Here is a 16,611-nt window from a genome sequence, read left to right as displayed (position 1 = left end):
ATAAGAGCGTCTGCTAAATGACTAAAAATGTAAAAGTACAAATGTTATTGCTTAATACCAGGCAGCTCAATTTGAGCTTTATTAGTTTTGAATATTGGGCTTATATGCAGAGTATAGACTTGACTTTGTGCAGGGAAAAATTGAAAGAAAGCAATTACAAAAAAAACAGACCAATGTAATTTATGCTTGCTTTAATTATTTAAAAAAATATTTATTTGCAAGAAAGAGACTAGAACTTATTCCCCTCCATGCAGGGCCAGAGAGGAAAACAATAACAATAACGGCCACCATTTTCACACTGAACTGATGACAGGTGTCAAGATGAGGTAAATGTTTTGAGAAAAGAAAAAAGGCACAATCAACCGTGCCAAATAAATTCACATTAATAATTACAATAAAAAATAATAATCATAAAGGCATTAGAAAAAATAAGCAACAAATACAGACCGATTGTATAATACAAGGCATCACCCAGCCCCTGTGTCCCACCCTCTTCCAAGGGTCACGTAAATGTCAAAGCCCACACACTTGTTTCTCTCACAAGTCCTGGGTGTGTTAGGTTAGTTAAGTTTATACATGGAGCAGGTATGCTGAAGGTGGAACGGCATATAACACCAAACCACCAACACTGTAGCAACGTCAAAGAAAGCGCCTATCTGACCACCAGGCAGGATACACAGAGTTTGGAGGGGCCGATGCAGTCGTCGTGGCAGAAGGCCCCGCAGCCCTGGCACATGATCATGGCCTTGAGGCGGCAGGAGCACTTGAGGGCCACCTCCTCAGCGGCGCTGTCTGCGAACGCCTGGATGCTGAGCGTGGCGCTCTGGCTGGCACTGTGGCGCTGACGCAGCTGCAGGACGCCGTCAGCGATGCTCCTCGAGAAGCCGCTGCCGTCCACCATCGACACGTTGGCCGTGTAGCTGAAGCCGGGCGCCGCCACACCGCAGCCCTGCTTGGGCAGCTTACCGTAGAGCTGGAAAGGGAGGGAGGAGGTTGAGGAGGAGGAGGATGAAGAGGAGGGGGAGGTGGAGGAGTACTGAGCTTTGCTCTGCGCCTCCTTCTTAGCCATGCGGGCTAAGGACATCTCCATGTTCAGCAGTCCCTCCATAGCCCCACCTCCTCCAGTCAGGTAACCATCCATAGAGTTCACTGCCTCCTTTTTGGTGACCACCATACCTGGCCCGCCACCTACCATGGGGCCAGAGGGGGAGGTTTTGGAAAGAGCTTGACAAGAGGGCCGGGAGGTGACCTCGCTCTTCACGCTGGGTGCGGGCGAGAGCTGCTTTTGGTGCGGGGGGTGGGGTTTGGAAGGGTGCCAGTTTATCTTGACAGAGGGGACCACCTCAGATGGGCAGAGGTCCGGGGTGGCCCGGGGCTGAGTGAGGTTGTTGTGGTGCCTCTCCGGAGACTCTCGGATGACGGCTGACTCTTGGGAGTTCCGTCTGGAGGAAGAGGACGAAGAAGAGAGAGATGTGATGACGGGCACGGCCCCGGGGGGCACAGCGCCTCCTGGCTGCTGGGACAGGTACTGTTGCATGGCCGTGGCCCGAGAGGAGGCCTCCTCCAGCAGGCAGGCCATGCGGGAGGGCACTGTGCCTGGGGGAGAGGACCCGACGCTCCGGCTTGCTCCAGGGGAGCCTCCTCGGCCTGCAGGGGAATTCTGTTGGTTCTGAGAGGACAACTCGGGGACCAGGGACTCCCCCGTATGGGCCTCTGTGGGGCCCCTGAAGCGAGGGCCCGGGTTCCTGGTCTGTTGTTGCCGGATGAGCTGGGACTGGGGGGCTGGCTGGGGCCCCCCTGGCAGGCGGTTGATCTCTAGCTTGCTAGACGAGTGCGTCTGCGGCAGGACTTTCTCCAGCTGGAGGCTGCCTTGGAGCAGCTGGGTGACCAGAGGATTGTTGGCCTCCACTGTGGACACGGGCCGGGCCGAACTAGGGAGCCTCTTGGAGCCAGCGGTGGGGTGGATGGGAGAGGGCTTCAGCCCCAGCCTACAGTCCTCCTCAGCCGAGCCCCGGCTGGACGCTTTGTAGTCATCCATTGGGTCTGTTTTGTGCCCCCTCTGGGCTTGGGAATGTGGCGCAGCGAGAGCCTGTTGGTCTGGGTGGGGAGTGCATCCAGGCTGCTGCTGCTTTTGGCCTGGCTGTATGAGACTCTGGCTGGGCAGACCGTTGGGGAAGCAGGGCTGGATGACCGTTTGGCTGTGGCCGTGGTGGTTGGACACGTGAGCCTGGATGACTGGCTGCTGGTTTTGCTGTAGAGGGGGGCTGCAGATCACAGGCTGGCCATGGGCCTGCTGAGACAACCTTTGGAGGTGCTGGATGTTGCCGTTGCGCTGAGCGGGCAGGTGGTGGCTCCACATGCTCAGGTGGGGCTCCTCCTCCTGGCTCTCGTTCTCGCAGTCAGAGGCCGTCTCCGTGGAGTCACTGTGATGCCCTGCCTCGTCCTCTCTGACTGAAGGTGGGAGACGAGGGAGGGAGGCTGTTTCTCTCGCCCTCTCCAGGGGCTCCGACTGCTTTTTGCCCTGGCTGTGGCCCTCTCTGGCCAGGATGGGGGGGTTCTCTTGTGGCCCTACGTGGTGGGAACCATGCTGGATGACGCCCCCTCCTCCCCCTGCCCCCCTGTGCTCCCCCCTGGCCTGCTCGGTGCCAGCCAGGGACCTGATCACGTCTACTCCCTGGGCCCCGAACCTGGGCAGAGAATCTGGGATGGAGGTGGGCGCCAGGGGACCACTTTGGGCCGTTGTCCTATCACAGTCGTCCCCTTCGCCTCGCCCTCTGAGGTGGCTGGACACAGACTCAGGCTCCAGCAGTGCTGCATTGTCTGAGAGTCCATTGGAGGTGCCTTTGACTGGTGGTGGTGGTGGTGTTGGTGTAGTCCCCTCGTCCCCACTCAGCTCCCCCAGTCGCTCCTCCTGGGTGGTTGGGGATGGAGTGGGGGTTTGCGGGGGCTCGGAGGAGGACAGGGAGGGGTTGGAGGAGGTGGACAGGGAGGGGGACGAGGCAGCTGTGTTCGGGGTGGGGGTAGAGGAGGGCTCTAATTTGGACTGCTGTAGTTGTGTTCCAGGTGGATGAGAGCCCGCAGGCAATCCCTGCTTCTCCACGCCTCCTGCTCCTCCTCCGGGCTCGACGGGTCCTGGGTGCTCTCGTGTTCGTCTTCCACTGCTGCGATCCTGTAGCCCAGCACCAGCCCTGCCCCCGCCCGGCCCTGGTCCGTCCCCAGTGGCTGCAACAGCAGCAGCGGCCTCGCGCTGGGCCCGGGCCTGCTGGGCGCGGGCTTTGATGTCCGCCAGGGTGCGCGCCCCCGTCCCAGAGCGCCGCGAGCCCTCGCCGGGGGGCACAATGCGGGGACAGATCTGGTAGGTTGGCGGCCCTTTGACCCAGGGCGGTTTGATTCTGGAGAGTTGAATCTGGAGGGATACAGACAAGGAGAGCATGTCAAACATGGATTTTTCAAAGGCCATATAACGGACATTCGCATGCATTGCTTGGCTAAGAATCCCACACCGAAACCCAGTCAATCATCACTAATGATTTACCATCTTCAGAGAAGGAAGCTGGTTTCTGGCAAGGTGATTTGACATTTTTGGTGGAGACAAATCACAATAATCAAACTTACTTTACAGATTGTGGATTCCAGGTCTTAGGAAATTGAGTGCCTGCCACTGCACCACTACAGCCACAATAAAGACTTACAATTACAAATGGTGACCTCATACCCGGATAGGTGGGACCTTGGGCTCCTCTGCTGTCGGCTGCGGCTTTTCCGTGTGAACCCCGTCGATTGTGGTACGAAAGGACTGACGATCTTCCATTCGCGGCCTCTTTTCGGGGAAGCTGGAGAAGGCCTGGGGCTCGTCTGGCCTCCTCTTCTGCTCCTTGGTGGCTTGGGCAGTGATGGGGGTGGGGCTGGCTGCAGGGCTGCTCTCCCGGCTGCTGGTGGCCGTGCCCCCCGTGACCGAGGTGACCATGGAAGCCCCATCGTCCAGCGGATCAGCGGTGACAGCGGCCGTGGAGGAAGAAGAGGACGAGGAGGAAGAGTCCAAGCCGGCGGTGAACCCCCCCTGTCTCTCGGAGTTGGAGGAGGGAGAGGAGGAAGGGGAGGAGGACGAGGAGGAGGAGGAAGATGAGGAGCAGGGAGAGGAGGTGGAGGCGACGGCAGGTGCAGGCTCTTCGGGGAGCAGGCGGGCGGTGACTTCAGGCTCATCGCTGGTGCTGATGGATACAGGGCTGGGACATGGGGTGGATACAGGGCTGGGACATGGGGTGGATACAGGGCTGGGACATGGGGTGGGCTCAGGCTCAGGCACGGTCACAAATGGGAGCGCAGACACAGGGGAAGGGCAGGGCACGGGCTCTAGGGAGGCACACTGGGCCGGGGCCTCCAGTCTACAGTCGGCCTGCAACACCACCTCTCCTCCCTGCACCGTGGTGGCCTCTGGGACGGGCGAGGGGACAGAGACAGAAGAAGCTGCGTCTAAAGTGAGTGTGCCCTCCGGCTGCTTGGAGGACTGCAGGGTGGGGGAGTTGGTCTTACAGAGGGTGCGTTGCGCCCTGCGTCTCAAGTCTGCCCGCGTTCGCCGTCTCATCCTGCCGTCTCGCCGCCGCCTGCCCACGCTGCGGCGCTTGGGCGTTCCCGCCGCCACCAAGGCCACCTTGCTGTCCAGGACGCTGGTGGCAGCATCGGCCGCGTCGCTCATCGTCAACTTCAGAGACTCTTCCCGGGTCAGGCCAGACCTGCAGCAATAGAACACAACATTAGTACACAGAGTATATACTTCTATAAAAGTGTTATACAGTTGAAATAATCAAGTAATTTGCAAATGGTCCATGGAATAACAGCCGATGTTGTGGCTGGGGGTATTCAGGAGACTTACTTTTGTCCGTGGTACTCCTCAAAGAACTTCTCCTTCCATGCCTCCACTTTCTTCTCTTTCTCCATCTCCTGGCGAAATCGCACCTGCATCTCATGGGTGAACTCCCCTGAGCAGGTCAAACAATATTACACAAGATTAACCCACATATCTGGCTATAGCGTTTTAAGTAATACCTTCATTCATGTATTGACTGACTCTGTTTTTCCTGGTATTTGCATGGTATTTAGTAGGAAGCTATATGATAGTATAAATGGGTACATTCTGGTACTGAATACCCAAGAGACAGTAATTCATGGGTTATTATTGTACACCCTGTTATTTCTAGAAAAATACCCGGCAATTTCTGTAGAGTAAAATAAATAGCTAGCGAATTAACTCCTGAAGAGAAGGAGTTCCCCGTGTGTGCGGCGCACAATTGGCCCAGCGTCGTCTAGGGTAGGGGAGGGAATGGCCGGCAGGGATGTAGCTCAGTTGTTAGAGCATGGCGTTTGCAACACCAGGGTTGTGGGTTCGATTCCCAAGGGGTATGAAAAATTAAAAAAATTAAAAAATAATGTAAGTCGCTCTGGATAAGAGCGTCTGCTAAATGACGTAAATGTAAATGTGTAGCCAGTCACTAACCCCTAGTCATGTGATATCAGTGGGGCTTTATACCAACCATAGTACAGTGAAGGAAAAAAGTATTTAATCCCCTGTTGATTTTGTACGTTTGCCCACTGACAAAGAAATGATCATTCTACAATTTTAATGGTAGGTTTATTTGAACAGTGAGAGACAGAATAACAACAAAATCCAGAAAAACGCATGTCAAAAATGTTATAAATTGATTTGCATTTTAATGAGGGAAATAAGTATTTGACCCCTTTGCAAAATCCTTGTTGGCTATCACAGAGGTCAGACATTTCTTGTAGTTGGCCACCAGGTTTGCACACATCTCAGGAGGGATTTTGTCCCCCTCTTTGCAGATCTTCTCCAAGTCATTAAGGTTTCGAGGCTGACGTTTGGCAACTCGAACCTTCAGCTCCCTCCACAGATCTTCTTTGGGATTAAGGTCTGGAGACTGGCTAGGTCACTCCAGGACCTTAATGTGCTTCTTCTTGAGCCACTCCTTTGTTGCCTTGGCCGTGTGTTTTGGGTCATTGTCATGCTGGAATACCCATCCACGACCCATTTTCAATGCCCTGGCTGAGGGAAGGAGGTTCTCACCCAAGATTTGACGGTACATGGCCCCGTCCATCGTCCCTTTGATGCGGTGAAGTTGTCCTGTCCCCTTAGCAGAAAAACACCCCCAAAGCATAATGTTTCCACCTCCATGTTTGACGGTGGGGATGGTGTTCTTGGGGTCATAGGCAGCATTCCTCCTCCTCCAAACACGGCGAGTTGAGTTGATGCCAAAGAGCTCAGTTTTGGTCTCATCTGACCACAACACTTTCACCCAGTTCTCCTCTGAATCATTCAGATGTTCATTGGCAAACTTCAGACGGCCCTGTATATGTGCTTTCTTGAGCAGGGGGACCTTGCGGGCGCTGCAGGATTTCAGTCCTTCACGGCGTAGTGTGTTACCAATTGTTTTCTTGGTGACTATGGTCCCAGCTGCCTTGAGATCATTGACAAGAACCTCCCGTGTAGTTCTGGGATGATTCCTCACCGTTCTCATGATCATTGCAATGCCACGAGGTGAGATCTTGCATGGAGCCCCAGGCAGAGGGAGATTGACAGTTATTTTGTGTTTCTTCCATTTGCGAATAATCGCACCAACTGTTGTCACCTGCTTGGCGATGGTCTTGTAGCCCATTCCAGCCTTGTGTAGGTCTACAATCTTGTCCCTGACATCCTTGGAGAGCTCTTTGGTCTTGGCCATTGTGGAGAGTTTGGAATCTGATTGATTGATTGCTTCTGTGGACAGGTGTCTTTTATACAGGTAACAAGCTGAGATTAGGGGCACTCCCTTTAAGAGTGTGCTCCTAATCTCAGCTCGTTACCTGTATAAAAGACACCTGGGAGCCAGAAATCTTTCTGATTGAGAGGGGGTCAAATACTTATTGCCCTCATTAAAATGCAAATCAATTTATAACATTTTTGACATGCGTTTTTCTGGATTTTGTTGTTGTTATTTTGTCTCTCACTGTTCAAATACACCTACCATTAAAATTATAGACTGATCATTTCTTTGTCAGTGGGCAAACGTACAAAATCAGCAGGGGATCAAATACTTTTTTCCCTCACTGTAGGTACTAACCCTCAGCAAGCCTTTCCTTCCAGCTCTGGGAGGCGTGAGTGAAGAATTCATTGTTGAGAGCAGAGTTACTGAGGCGAGCCAGACCGTCAGGTCCCACCTAGAGAAGAGGGAAGACAGGACAGAACATACTGGGTTACATTCACAGACATAGGGCTGTACGAGAAATCCAAAAAACTATATGGCACTAAGAAATTATGAGACATTATGGGCTGGACTAAAAAGGCACACTCCAATAGAGAATCTCCATAGAAAAAATATTTTTAGTCCAGGGAAAGGTTTAACCTGGGTCCGGGAAACTGTCCTTGAGAGTTATAAATTATGACTATGATTATAAATGATGAGCACGCTCCCTCACCTGGCGGTCGACCTCGGGGAGGAGCTGCAGGAGTTGATGTTGGGAGTGGGCTGGGAAGGCAGAGAAGGTGCGCATGTTGATGAGAGCCCTGATGTTGGTGTTGACCAGGATGGAGCCGGGCGTCTCAAAGTCCACCTCCACCCCGCCTCGGCTCCTCTTCATGGGCCCTGCAGACAAACACAACCACAGGCCCGCAACTGGCTAATGCTATCCAATGGATATGGGTTTAAATTCATTAATTCAACTAACAGCAAGCACAGCGTGGCCGTTCCATTGCCAGCCAATACAACTCCAGTTAAGAGCCAGTCATTCAGGCGTTTAGTTTAGCAGCCAGCACAATCACAACAGCTATCAGTCAGTGAGCGGTTAAGTATGTCCTGGCCGGGTGGCCAATGTTGGGATAGCTAGCCGACCCTGGCATTCAGTTAGCAACCTGCAAAGCACTGCTGTTCAGTTAGCATTAGTGACCAATGCAACCCTGACAATGTTAGCGACCAGCGTACCATTGGTTAGCTACCAAATCACCCTGTCAGTCTGAGATTGAGCCAAAGTCCAGGTTTGGTGCTTATTCGTAGACAGCTGACCTGTGTAGAATCTGAGACATACATCTAATAGTTCTACAGATTGTGTACTATGTCCAGATTATGTTGTTTAACCTCTTCATTTGTGACAGCTAAAATCATAAGATATACAGATTTGTCAAATTATTTACAGTTCAGGTTCCATCAGGCATATCTCTTTGCCAAAGGTGTCCTGAACAATGATGAAAGAAAAATAAACTGGGTTACAACTGGGAGAGGTAGGTTGGTGTTTTAGGGTTTACTGGAGGGAGTTTGGTTGGGTTGGTGGGCTTGATTATACCCGGGTCTAACCCCTGTACCTGAGTGGTAGCCACGCAAGCTCTTGAAGTGCTGGGGGCGTTTCCAGCTAGCCAGCTCGGGGCGGGCACGGAGCGTGGGGCCTGGACCCCCCCTAGAGCCTTCCCTGCGCCTCCCCGCTGCTCCTGAGGGGGAGAGGTGGGGGGAGGGGGAGCCTGGTGAGACACTCCGGTCAGGTGTGTGGGGGGGGACTTACGAGCGGGAAGGCGGGGGTGGGCAGGTCAGGCAGACAAGCCAAAAGTGGGGGCAGCAGAGCCCATAGCACGGGGTGGGGTGGGGGGATTGGGAGGGGTGAGTAGTACAGACACAAAGCAAGGGGAGCAATTACCCAGGCCCACATTGACACAGAGAGAGGAGGTTGGAGGGTAGGGTGGAGCAGAAATCTCAGAAAGTGCTCCCCCCACCTCATACAGAGCAATTTGGTTTACTGGGCAGCTAAATGTAAGGCGGGAGGGAAGGACTGATATGAGACTGGAATTTCCAGGTGCACACAAAAATAAGCAGGGAGGACAGATATTGAAGTTGCACTCAGACAATGAGTGGCTAGGAGGGTTATTCTGCACGCAGAGACTGGCAGACAATCAGCCACAAGAGGGGAGGGTTTCAGGGGAACGTCAGAATGAGAGAAAGACTCTGGGTGCACACGAGGAGCACGGTCAAAACTGCACACAGGTCACATTTCAGTCAACACGGCACCTGCAGGAACACTAGCCATTCCTACACTTTCTTCCCATAGATAGTACTAAAACAGTTTAAAGGCCATTAACAGACAGGTGTTTTTGTTACCCAGAGGTTACTGAGTAACCTGAAGAGCTCTGAGAGGTTACAGTCTAAGAAGGCTGCTGAAAAAGTAAATATGCAACACATAAATAAAAAGACTGGCAAAGCAGTAGAGGCCAATGCTGGGTGAGAAATGGTCCAAGACCACCGTAGGAATATGACTTAGAGGTGTGTGTGTGTGTAATGCTACAAATGGAAGAGTGTGTGTGTGTGTGTGTGTGTACACAGAGAGATGGGTTTAGGGTAGCAAAGGGGCTAGCAGAGAGAAGTGCTAACCTGATGGGACGTGTTCACCATTGACCTTGAGTGGAGTGAGGACCACACGCGGCATCATCACAGCCTTCTTCCTCTGTCTGCTCGACTGCAGCGAAGGAGAGAAACGGACATTGTGAGAGGTAATAGAATGCGGAGGTTATCACTAAGCCAGACATAAAGGGGAACTTCAATCCGCAATCATTTTCTATGCATCTAGTACTCATAAAAACCTCTTCAGACTTGATCTATGCACACTATGAGCAACCACCTATAATATCCCTATTGAGCAACAGTACACAGACAGCCAGGTTTGGAGGGGAGGGGAGGGGGGAGTGAGGGGGGGTAAAGCGTACCTGTCTGGATCGACTTAGTCGGGTCTGTGCCTGGGCCTCGGAGCGCACCTGTCCAGAGACTCCAGATCTACTCAGCCTGGTCTGGGGCTCTGTGGAGCAGGAGGCACTGGACGAGCTCTCATCTACGGACGCTGTGAGGGGTAGAGGGGGCTATGGTCAGATACCAAATTGTTATATCTTTACTGGGTTCCAAATGGCTTAGTTGAAGATAAATGGTCCATGGACCACAAACACTGACAATGCTTTTCACACTGCACATGTTTTGGTTTCCGTTATCACAATTGGTGATGGTGTGTTTATCATCTAGCACTTTTCAGCCATGTACTCAGATAAACGGGAGCTCCCACACAAACCCAAACAAATGTTTATCTTTAAAATAAACACACACACACACAGATCTAGGCCACGGTTGGCAGTTTCATGTGCACCCGTAACCATGGCAACAAACATCCTAAGAAGAATAAAAAATGTATGTCTCTGCTTTGCAGTTGTTTAAAAGCACTTCAATTCATTCTATCGTGGGCTTGCTCTTTCCGCCTTTATCACGATAATATTCCTGTGTTGTTTTCAAAGTGCCTTTTAACAGGGCAGTCACAGTGCTTAATAAAGACCAGGGATGTAGTGGTAAAAACAAATGGTGGATAAACTGTAAAAGGGCGGTTGATAAGATGGGCGGTGAGTAATGTAAACTCCAACAATGCTAATTTACAGTAAAAGTAAACACCAAATAAAAAAGGGCATTTACGTGTGTTTACCCTCCACTAAATTATCACTGATGAAGGCATGTGGTGATCACAACCATACACACCATCGTTCTCTCCACTGGCCGCAACCATTTCCATGGAGTCACAGCTCTCTTGCTCCGCACCTTCCGTTGGCCCTGCTGTTGCCGTGGTAGCGGTAGCCGGTGTGGTGGCTTCGGCTGTCTCCGCCTCTGTCGAACTCTTGGTCCACTGCAGAGCGTTCTTCTGCAGAGGGACAGTCAGAAGAGAGATTCCTATCAGAAACATGTATGTGTGTATTCCAGATATGGGTTTGTATGAGGTTTATTAGGGGTAGGGATAAGAGGGGTGTGCGTGTTTGAGGTATGGGTGTGTGGAGTGGGCTGGTTCCATACCTTCAAGGTAAACAGACTCATCCTGCCAGGAAGCTTAAAGAAGATGCTGTTTTTCACTCTGTCCCCCCTCACCTGGGAGTGCAGCATGGTCACCAGACAGGCCAGAGGGGCTGTGCCACTGATGGACAGAGGAGAGAGAGAGACAGGGTGGGGGGATAGAGAAAGAGAGAGTGGGGAGAAGATGAGTGTGAGAAGCAGAACAATACTATGGTATTCAAAGAGACAGCTAAACATAAAATTGAAATATTGTCCCTTTGTTCTTGTGCCATCTTACCTTCTGTTTTTGTTGAGCATATTGTGGATCGGGCCAGGTAGAGATCATGGAGGAATGGTGAAAAATGTGAGTCTGAGTTAGAAACATTCCTTTCTCATGGATATTCTCACAACATATTGACTTATTTTACATAAACACAAGCGATACTATTCTTGGTTTTGTTGCTGGTATGCATTACCATAGAGATGGGCTTTAAGGGTATAAAGGTATAATGCGATATTCTGGCATTCAAGGCCTTGTTCTACTTACCCAGAGTCAGATGAAATTGTGGATACCATGTGTATGTCTCTGCGTGCAGTATGCTACTGTAGCATTGCTACTGTACCTGTAGACTTCCAGTCACTGCGCTAACGCGAGTTAGCATTGGCTCGCAAAACTACCACTAACTTCCTTCATACTGCCCGCAGAGACATAAAATGGTATCCACAAGTTCATCTGATTCTGGGTAAGTGGTAGAACAAGGGCTTAAATGCCAGAATCTCGCATTATCCCTTTAATTAAGTGTATGTGGTGGTTGCTTACCTCATTTCCTTAAGCCCCTTGGTCTGTATAACGTGCAGGATCTGCTTGGGCGTCATGGGGGCATCAGAGAAGTTCTCTAGAACCTGGAAAACATTACAGTCAGTCATGAACATGTTATAGCCCACACACACAGAATTTAAGATATACCTCCAACTATACAACTGTACCATACATCCAGTAAGTGAATACAGCAGCTTCAGAAATAGGTGAAAAAAGGCAACACAATGTGAACTCCATACCTTATGAATGGAAGACTCACAAAAGGCAGTGTATAAAACCAGCGTCCATTTATTAAAATGTTTAAAAACGCCTGAGTTCACCACTCAAGCTTTGTCAGCAGAAAGCGTATGGCTTTAATATCCACTAAGACAGTGAAATAGCACACAACACAGAATACACCCACAACTAGGCCTATCCCTCTAGGAGAACCAATTAATTTAAACGTACCCTAACATTTGAATCAGTGATGAGTGGTAAAAAAAATAGGTGGGTAAACGTTGATTGCCAGCCATGGTGAAAAAAGTTACGCTCCCTATACTTTCAATGCATTTTTACGCAGAAGCTGGGTAAACACTCGGCAAAATAAAAAGGTGCGTAAACAGTGTTTATCCTCCACTACACCACTAATTATAATAAAGTGACATCACTACATAGCCTAGCAGCATCGGTGGTTTTAAATGCCATCTCCACTTACCTAAAAATACAGTGAATTATTGATTAATTGCCATTAATAAAGACCAGAGATAGATAGGTGCTTGAGGTTGTGAGATCAATCCAGCGCCTCTCCGTGTGTCATCATGACAGGATGCATGAGAAGGAACAATACATAATACAGACTGGGTAGTAGAGCACTGCTTTATATTAACCCAAGGACACACGTGCAGGAAATTTGACGGAGAGGAAGGGTATTTCGGTCAGGGAGACAAGCAGACAAAGTCAACTCCAAACACAACAAATGCACACTGACAACACAGGCGCACACTAAAGATGCACATCACAATAGAGCAACAGTATGCACCATGATTCGGTGAGGCGTTGATTACAGAATGCTAAGACGTGGCAATCAATGTAACAATTCTGTTGTCCTTGTCCACGCAGAAAAAGGAAACTGAAAACTGTCCCTGAGGAACTCAAAGGGCCAGATGGTGGATAAGTTAGACCTATCAGGGTCATGCATGGAGAAAACCCATCACACACCACTACCAAACTCCAGATGAATGCCATGGCAGATAGGCCTATCTGCAGTAAGTTAAAATAATGTATTTGGAACTGGTAAACTAGCCTACGGTACTGTGCTTATGGTTGTCTAGGCAACATGACATTGTTGGTAAGATTATGAAAAGTGTCTTGATGGTTCTCCTTTTTTGTATGTGGTGTTAATCAACCCTAAATGGATTTGTTCCATATGGTGAATTGGGTGCAGTCAAAGCGTGTGCCCCTATCCTCGTTGAAGATACAACCATGTGTGTCCACTGGCACAAGTTCACACCGGCCCATCCCCATTTATCTGAATGTGTGAGTGTGCAAGCTAGGTATGTGTGTTTCACTAGCGGTTCTCAAACCACGCTTGAAAGGGTCCTTTTTTTAACACTAATCGGTCTGTTACTCCAGTATGCCTCAGAGAATGAGGAGAAGCTACCATGGCATAGCACAAGTTTCAGAAGTCACTGGACTCGCCTAACCTATGAATATTGTTTAAGCTCCCCAAAAGCTAGCCTAGCCAACACATTCTCACCACAAGGATCTGCAGTGACATATGGGCCTGGGTTTATAAATAAATGCATTCCCCACACAGTGAAAACTAAAAATGGCACTGAGCTATGTAGCGCTGCTGTGGCGTGCATGGATGCTGATAGGCAGGGAACAGAAAAGTAGAGTCTGGCAACAGATCAGAGCCCCACCCTAAAATGTGTCCCTGTTACATTTAAGTAACTTCCACACCCATATTAGAAAGGAGAAATTAGCCGAAGTTGAACTATAATGCATCTGCAGTATGCATGCACAATATAAAACATGGTAGGCTTTATAGCTATGCGAACTGAATAAAACGTGTCATTAACTGCATCCAGTTCAAGATCCTCAAGAAACACCAATGATACTGCTATACAACGCAGCCTCGTCTGGCAGTTGAGTCGCAGAAGGGGTCTGCCTACCATTGAAATTAATGGACTGTTGCCGGATGCAGCCCATTTATAGCAGTAAATGGGCACTGTGTGTTAGGGCTCTGCATAACTACACAATGTAGGTGCCTGATTATCCTACTCAGCATCAAGACACAGCTCTGAGTGTCAACCTCATGACATTCCCAATCCTATATCCTTTTTACACACACACAATTTTAATCCAAGTACTCTCTGATACAACAAATTATTTCATCTACCTCATATAGTAGACCTGTATATTTAGACCACTCTACAAAGCATAGAGAATAGGGTGTCTTGTTGAGGAAGAAACCATAATGGGAAACTGAATTACAATAAAATGTTGCAATGATCATTGAAGAAAGCCAAAAGCACACTTGCATTACACAAGAACACAGACATGATTTGTATACCATTAGGTAGTAACGTTAGCTGGTAACCTACAAGCAAATTCTTAGCTGGCTTATTTATCAACATGGCTAAATAAAAACATTTACATACATACAGCCGCTTAGCTATCCAATAACCATGATGATAGCTACATAAAGACGGCTTTACCCATCTTTTTATTTGGTCGTAGCTAGCTACCACCTAGATAACATTAACTAAGGCTGGAGGTAGTATTCCCCTGACCCTTGCTCTGACCATAACCACAGAGGGGCCTGGCTAAATGTGTTAAAATACGAGCAGACAGTGGAATTAACGTTAGCTTGGGTGGATAACTCTGAAATAGATCTTTGTTTACATGTTCAATGAATGGTGGTCCTACTGGTAGTCTGGCTAACTTACCAATACAGTTGGTTATGCTAACTCGCTAGCTAGCAAACAAAGGGTCAAACTGGAAGGCAGACGTACCCGTATGTTAGCTATGCTCCTGTCAACAATGAACATTATTTTAGCTACAACCAGAGCCATCTAAATACATGACTCTGGCCACAACCACACGTGGAATGACTAACGTTAAGCATATGAATAACAAAGGTATTTCGTTATCAGGGGCTCAATGCATTTACTAATTAAATTGTTAACATGCTGGCGATTTAGCTACGTTAATGTTGGAGATTATCCGAGCACTCCCTGCTAGCTAACGTGCAGTGCCAACCAGACAGCCCAGGCTCCGACCAATCTTAGTTCGGTTGATGAGTGTTGTTCGTCTTCGCTGTCAGTACATTAGCTAGCTACTATATTACAACTAATGATAGCATTACCATGCGAGCCGCCTCAGCCCACGTGCGTTCCTTCTTTCTCTTCTGTTTGTCCTTCATTTCCTCCCCTCTAGTAGCTAGCTAGTTATCAGTTGCGTATCCAGCAGCAGCTAGCTTCCTATCAAGCTAAATACGGTCGGTGGATCAGGAAACCCCGAACTAGCAAGCTAACGTTAGCTGAGCTGTTTCTCTCCGTTTCGCTAGCCTTCCCACCACGTAGTTGCTCGTTCTCTCGCTCGTCTGGTGATTGGTAGGCACGCCCCTTGTTGAGCTAATTCATTTAGCTATATAAACTATGATTGTTCTGCGTTAGTGCACGGTCAAGCGCCTGAAGGCTAGTAAGAAGCTAGCTAGCTAGCTAGCTAGTAAACACATACGGGGGCGCAGTAACGAGCGAGCGCCTCTCGTCTTGAAGCTACTACCACAGAGTTTCTAAACCCGGAGGGCCCAACATCGCGATACTTCCCAAGATTCGACCGATAGCTCAGTGGACTCAACAGACCAGACGGGGGTTTGGGAAGTAAATGAGAGAAGTGGACAATTCTTCCTTAATTGTTCGTTTTCTGAAGGCACAACTTTAGATTCGAGCCAATGTCTTAAGTAGCTGATTGTGTTATTACTCCAACCTCGTGAACGTGACAAACTGACACGTTTTAATTTTCGTCAAAAACAACTTTATATAGATGGACCGTTAGACCCGATGACGCGTTTCTGCGCATGAGCTTAGCTAGCTAACGTCGCATACTAAACCATATTTTGGAATTATTAGGGGTTCACAGGGAAGCTGTGAAACCTATTGTTTTTCTCTCATGTATTATTTTTCTTTACATGGTCAAATAACGAAAGCATAAATGTTTTCTAAATTGGCACAAAGAAACTAGGGACCATGTAATTTGGTATTGATATCTAAAAAAACAAGGAAACTATTAACAACTCATGTAATGCTTATGCTCAAAATCATCTGCAATCATCTTCTCCTTTAATTGTTTGAGAAAAAGTAGGTGCTGCATTCAAATATGTCCACACTGTACCTATAGACGCATGTTAGCACATATGCTAATGCTCAAAATACTTTAAAAAATCCCCACTGGGCACAGACGTCATTTCAACGTCTAGTTTTGATTTACATTTGGTTGAGTTTTCAACTAACGTGAATTCAAGCAACGTGAAATGTCATTGGCTGTACTGTAGGTTAAAATGCCCTTACGTTGATGACTTTTTGCAAATCCAATCAGTTTCCCACGTTGATTCAACGTCATCACATTATTATTATTATTATTATTTATTTTTTGGGGGGGGGGGTTGAAATGACGTGGAAACAATGTTGATTCAACCAATTTTTGCCCAGTGGGTCACTTTGGAATGCAAGGCTGAGAGAACACAACAACGAGGTCAAGGGTCAAAACACACTGCAGGAATTAACACAAAACAACTCTCCCTACCCCCTCTCTCTCTAGTCACTCTACAAACCAACGCTAGTGGGAGAGAATTGACGGAGAACAAGTCATTGTGGCTGTACTATCTGCAAAATGAGCCACAATCAGTGCTTGACTTGGACTGAAATAGGTGCTGGTACTCATTTTGGGTGCCGATACTGTTTATACACTGCTCAAAAAAAT

General features: G+C 48.8%; 1 protein-coding gene across 2 annotated transcripts; it reads right to left on the bottom strand.

Annotated features, from left to right (window-relative positions):
- Nucleotides 1-176: 176 nt before the first annotated feature.
- Nucleotides 177-15,611, bottom strand: LOC121545526 (polycomb group protein ASXL1). 2 transcript variants are annotated; one of them, XM_041856112.2, is made up of 13 exons: nucleotides 14,996-15,611; nucleotides 11,647-11,729; nucleotides 11,125-11,127; nucleotides 10,851-10,968; nucleotides 10,542-10,701; nucleotides 9,734-9,864; nucleotides 9,402-9,486; nucleotides 8,348-8,470; nucleotides 7,468-7,634; nucleotides 7,113-7,209; nucleotides 4,874-4,979; nucleotides 3,716-4,733; nucleotides 177-3,406 (listed from the first exon to the last, which is right to left on the bottom strand). In XM_041856112.2, the coding sequence occupies exons 1-13, from the start codon at nucleotides 15,050-15,052 to the stop codon at nucleotides 653-655; spliced, it is 4,902 nt and encodes a 1,633-aa protein (XP_041712046.1). In that variant the 5' UTR covers nucleotides 15,053-15,611; the 3' UTR covers nucleotides 177-652. The 2 variants fall into 2 exon arrangements, with proteins under 2 accessions (XP_041712046.1, XP_041712047.1); XM_041856113.2 differs by lacking the exon at nucleotides 8,348-8,470.
- Nucleotides 15,612-16,611: the final 1,000 nt, after the last annotated feature.

Source organism: Coregonus clupeaformis, chromosome 30, assembly GCF_020615455.1.
Source record: "Coregonus clupeaformis isolate EN_2021a chromosome 30, ASM2061545v1, whole genome shotgun sequence".
NCBI lineage: Eukaryota > Metazoa > Chordata > Actinopteri > Salmoniformes > Salmonidae > Coregonus > Coregonus clupeaformis.
This window is presented reverse-complemented; position numbering and strand designations above follow the sequence as displayed.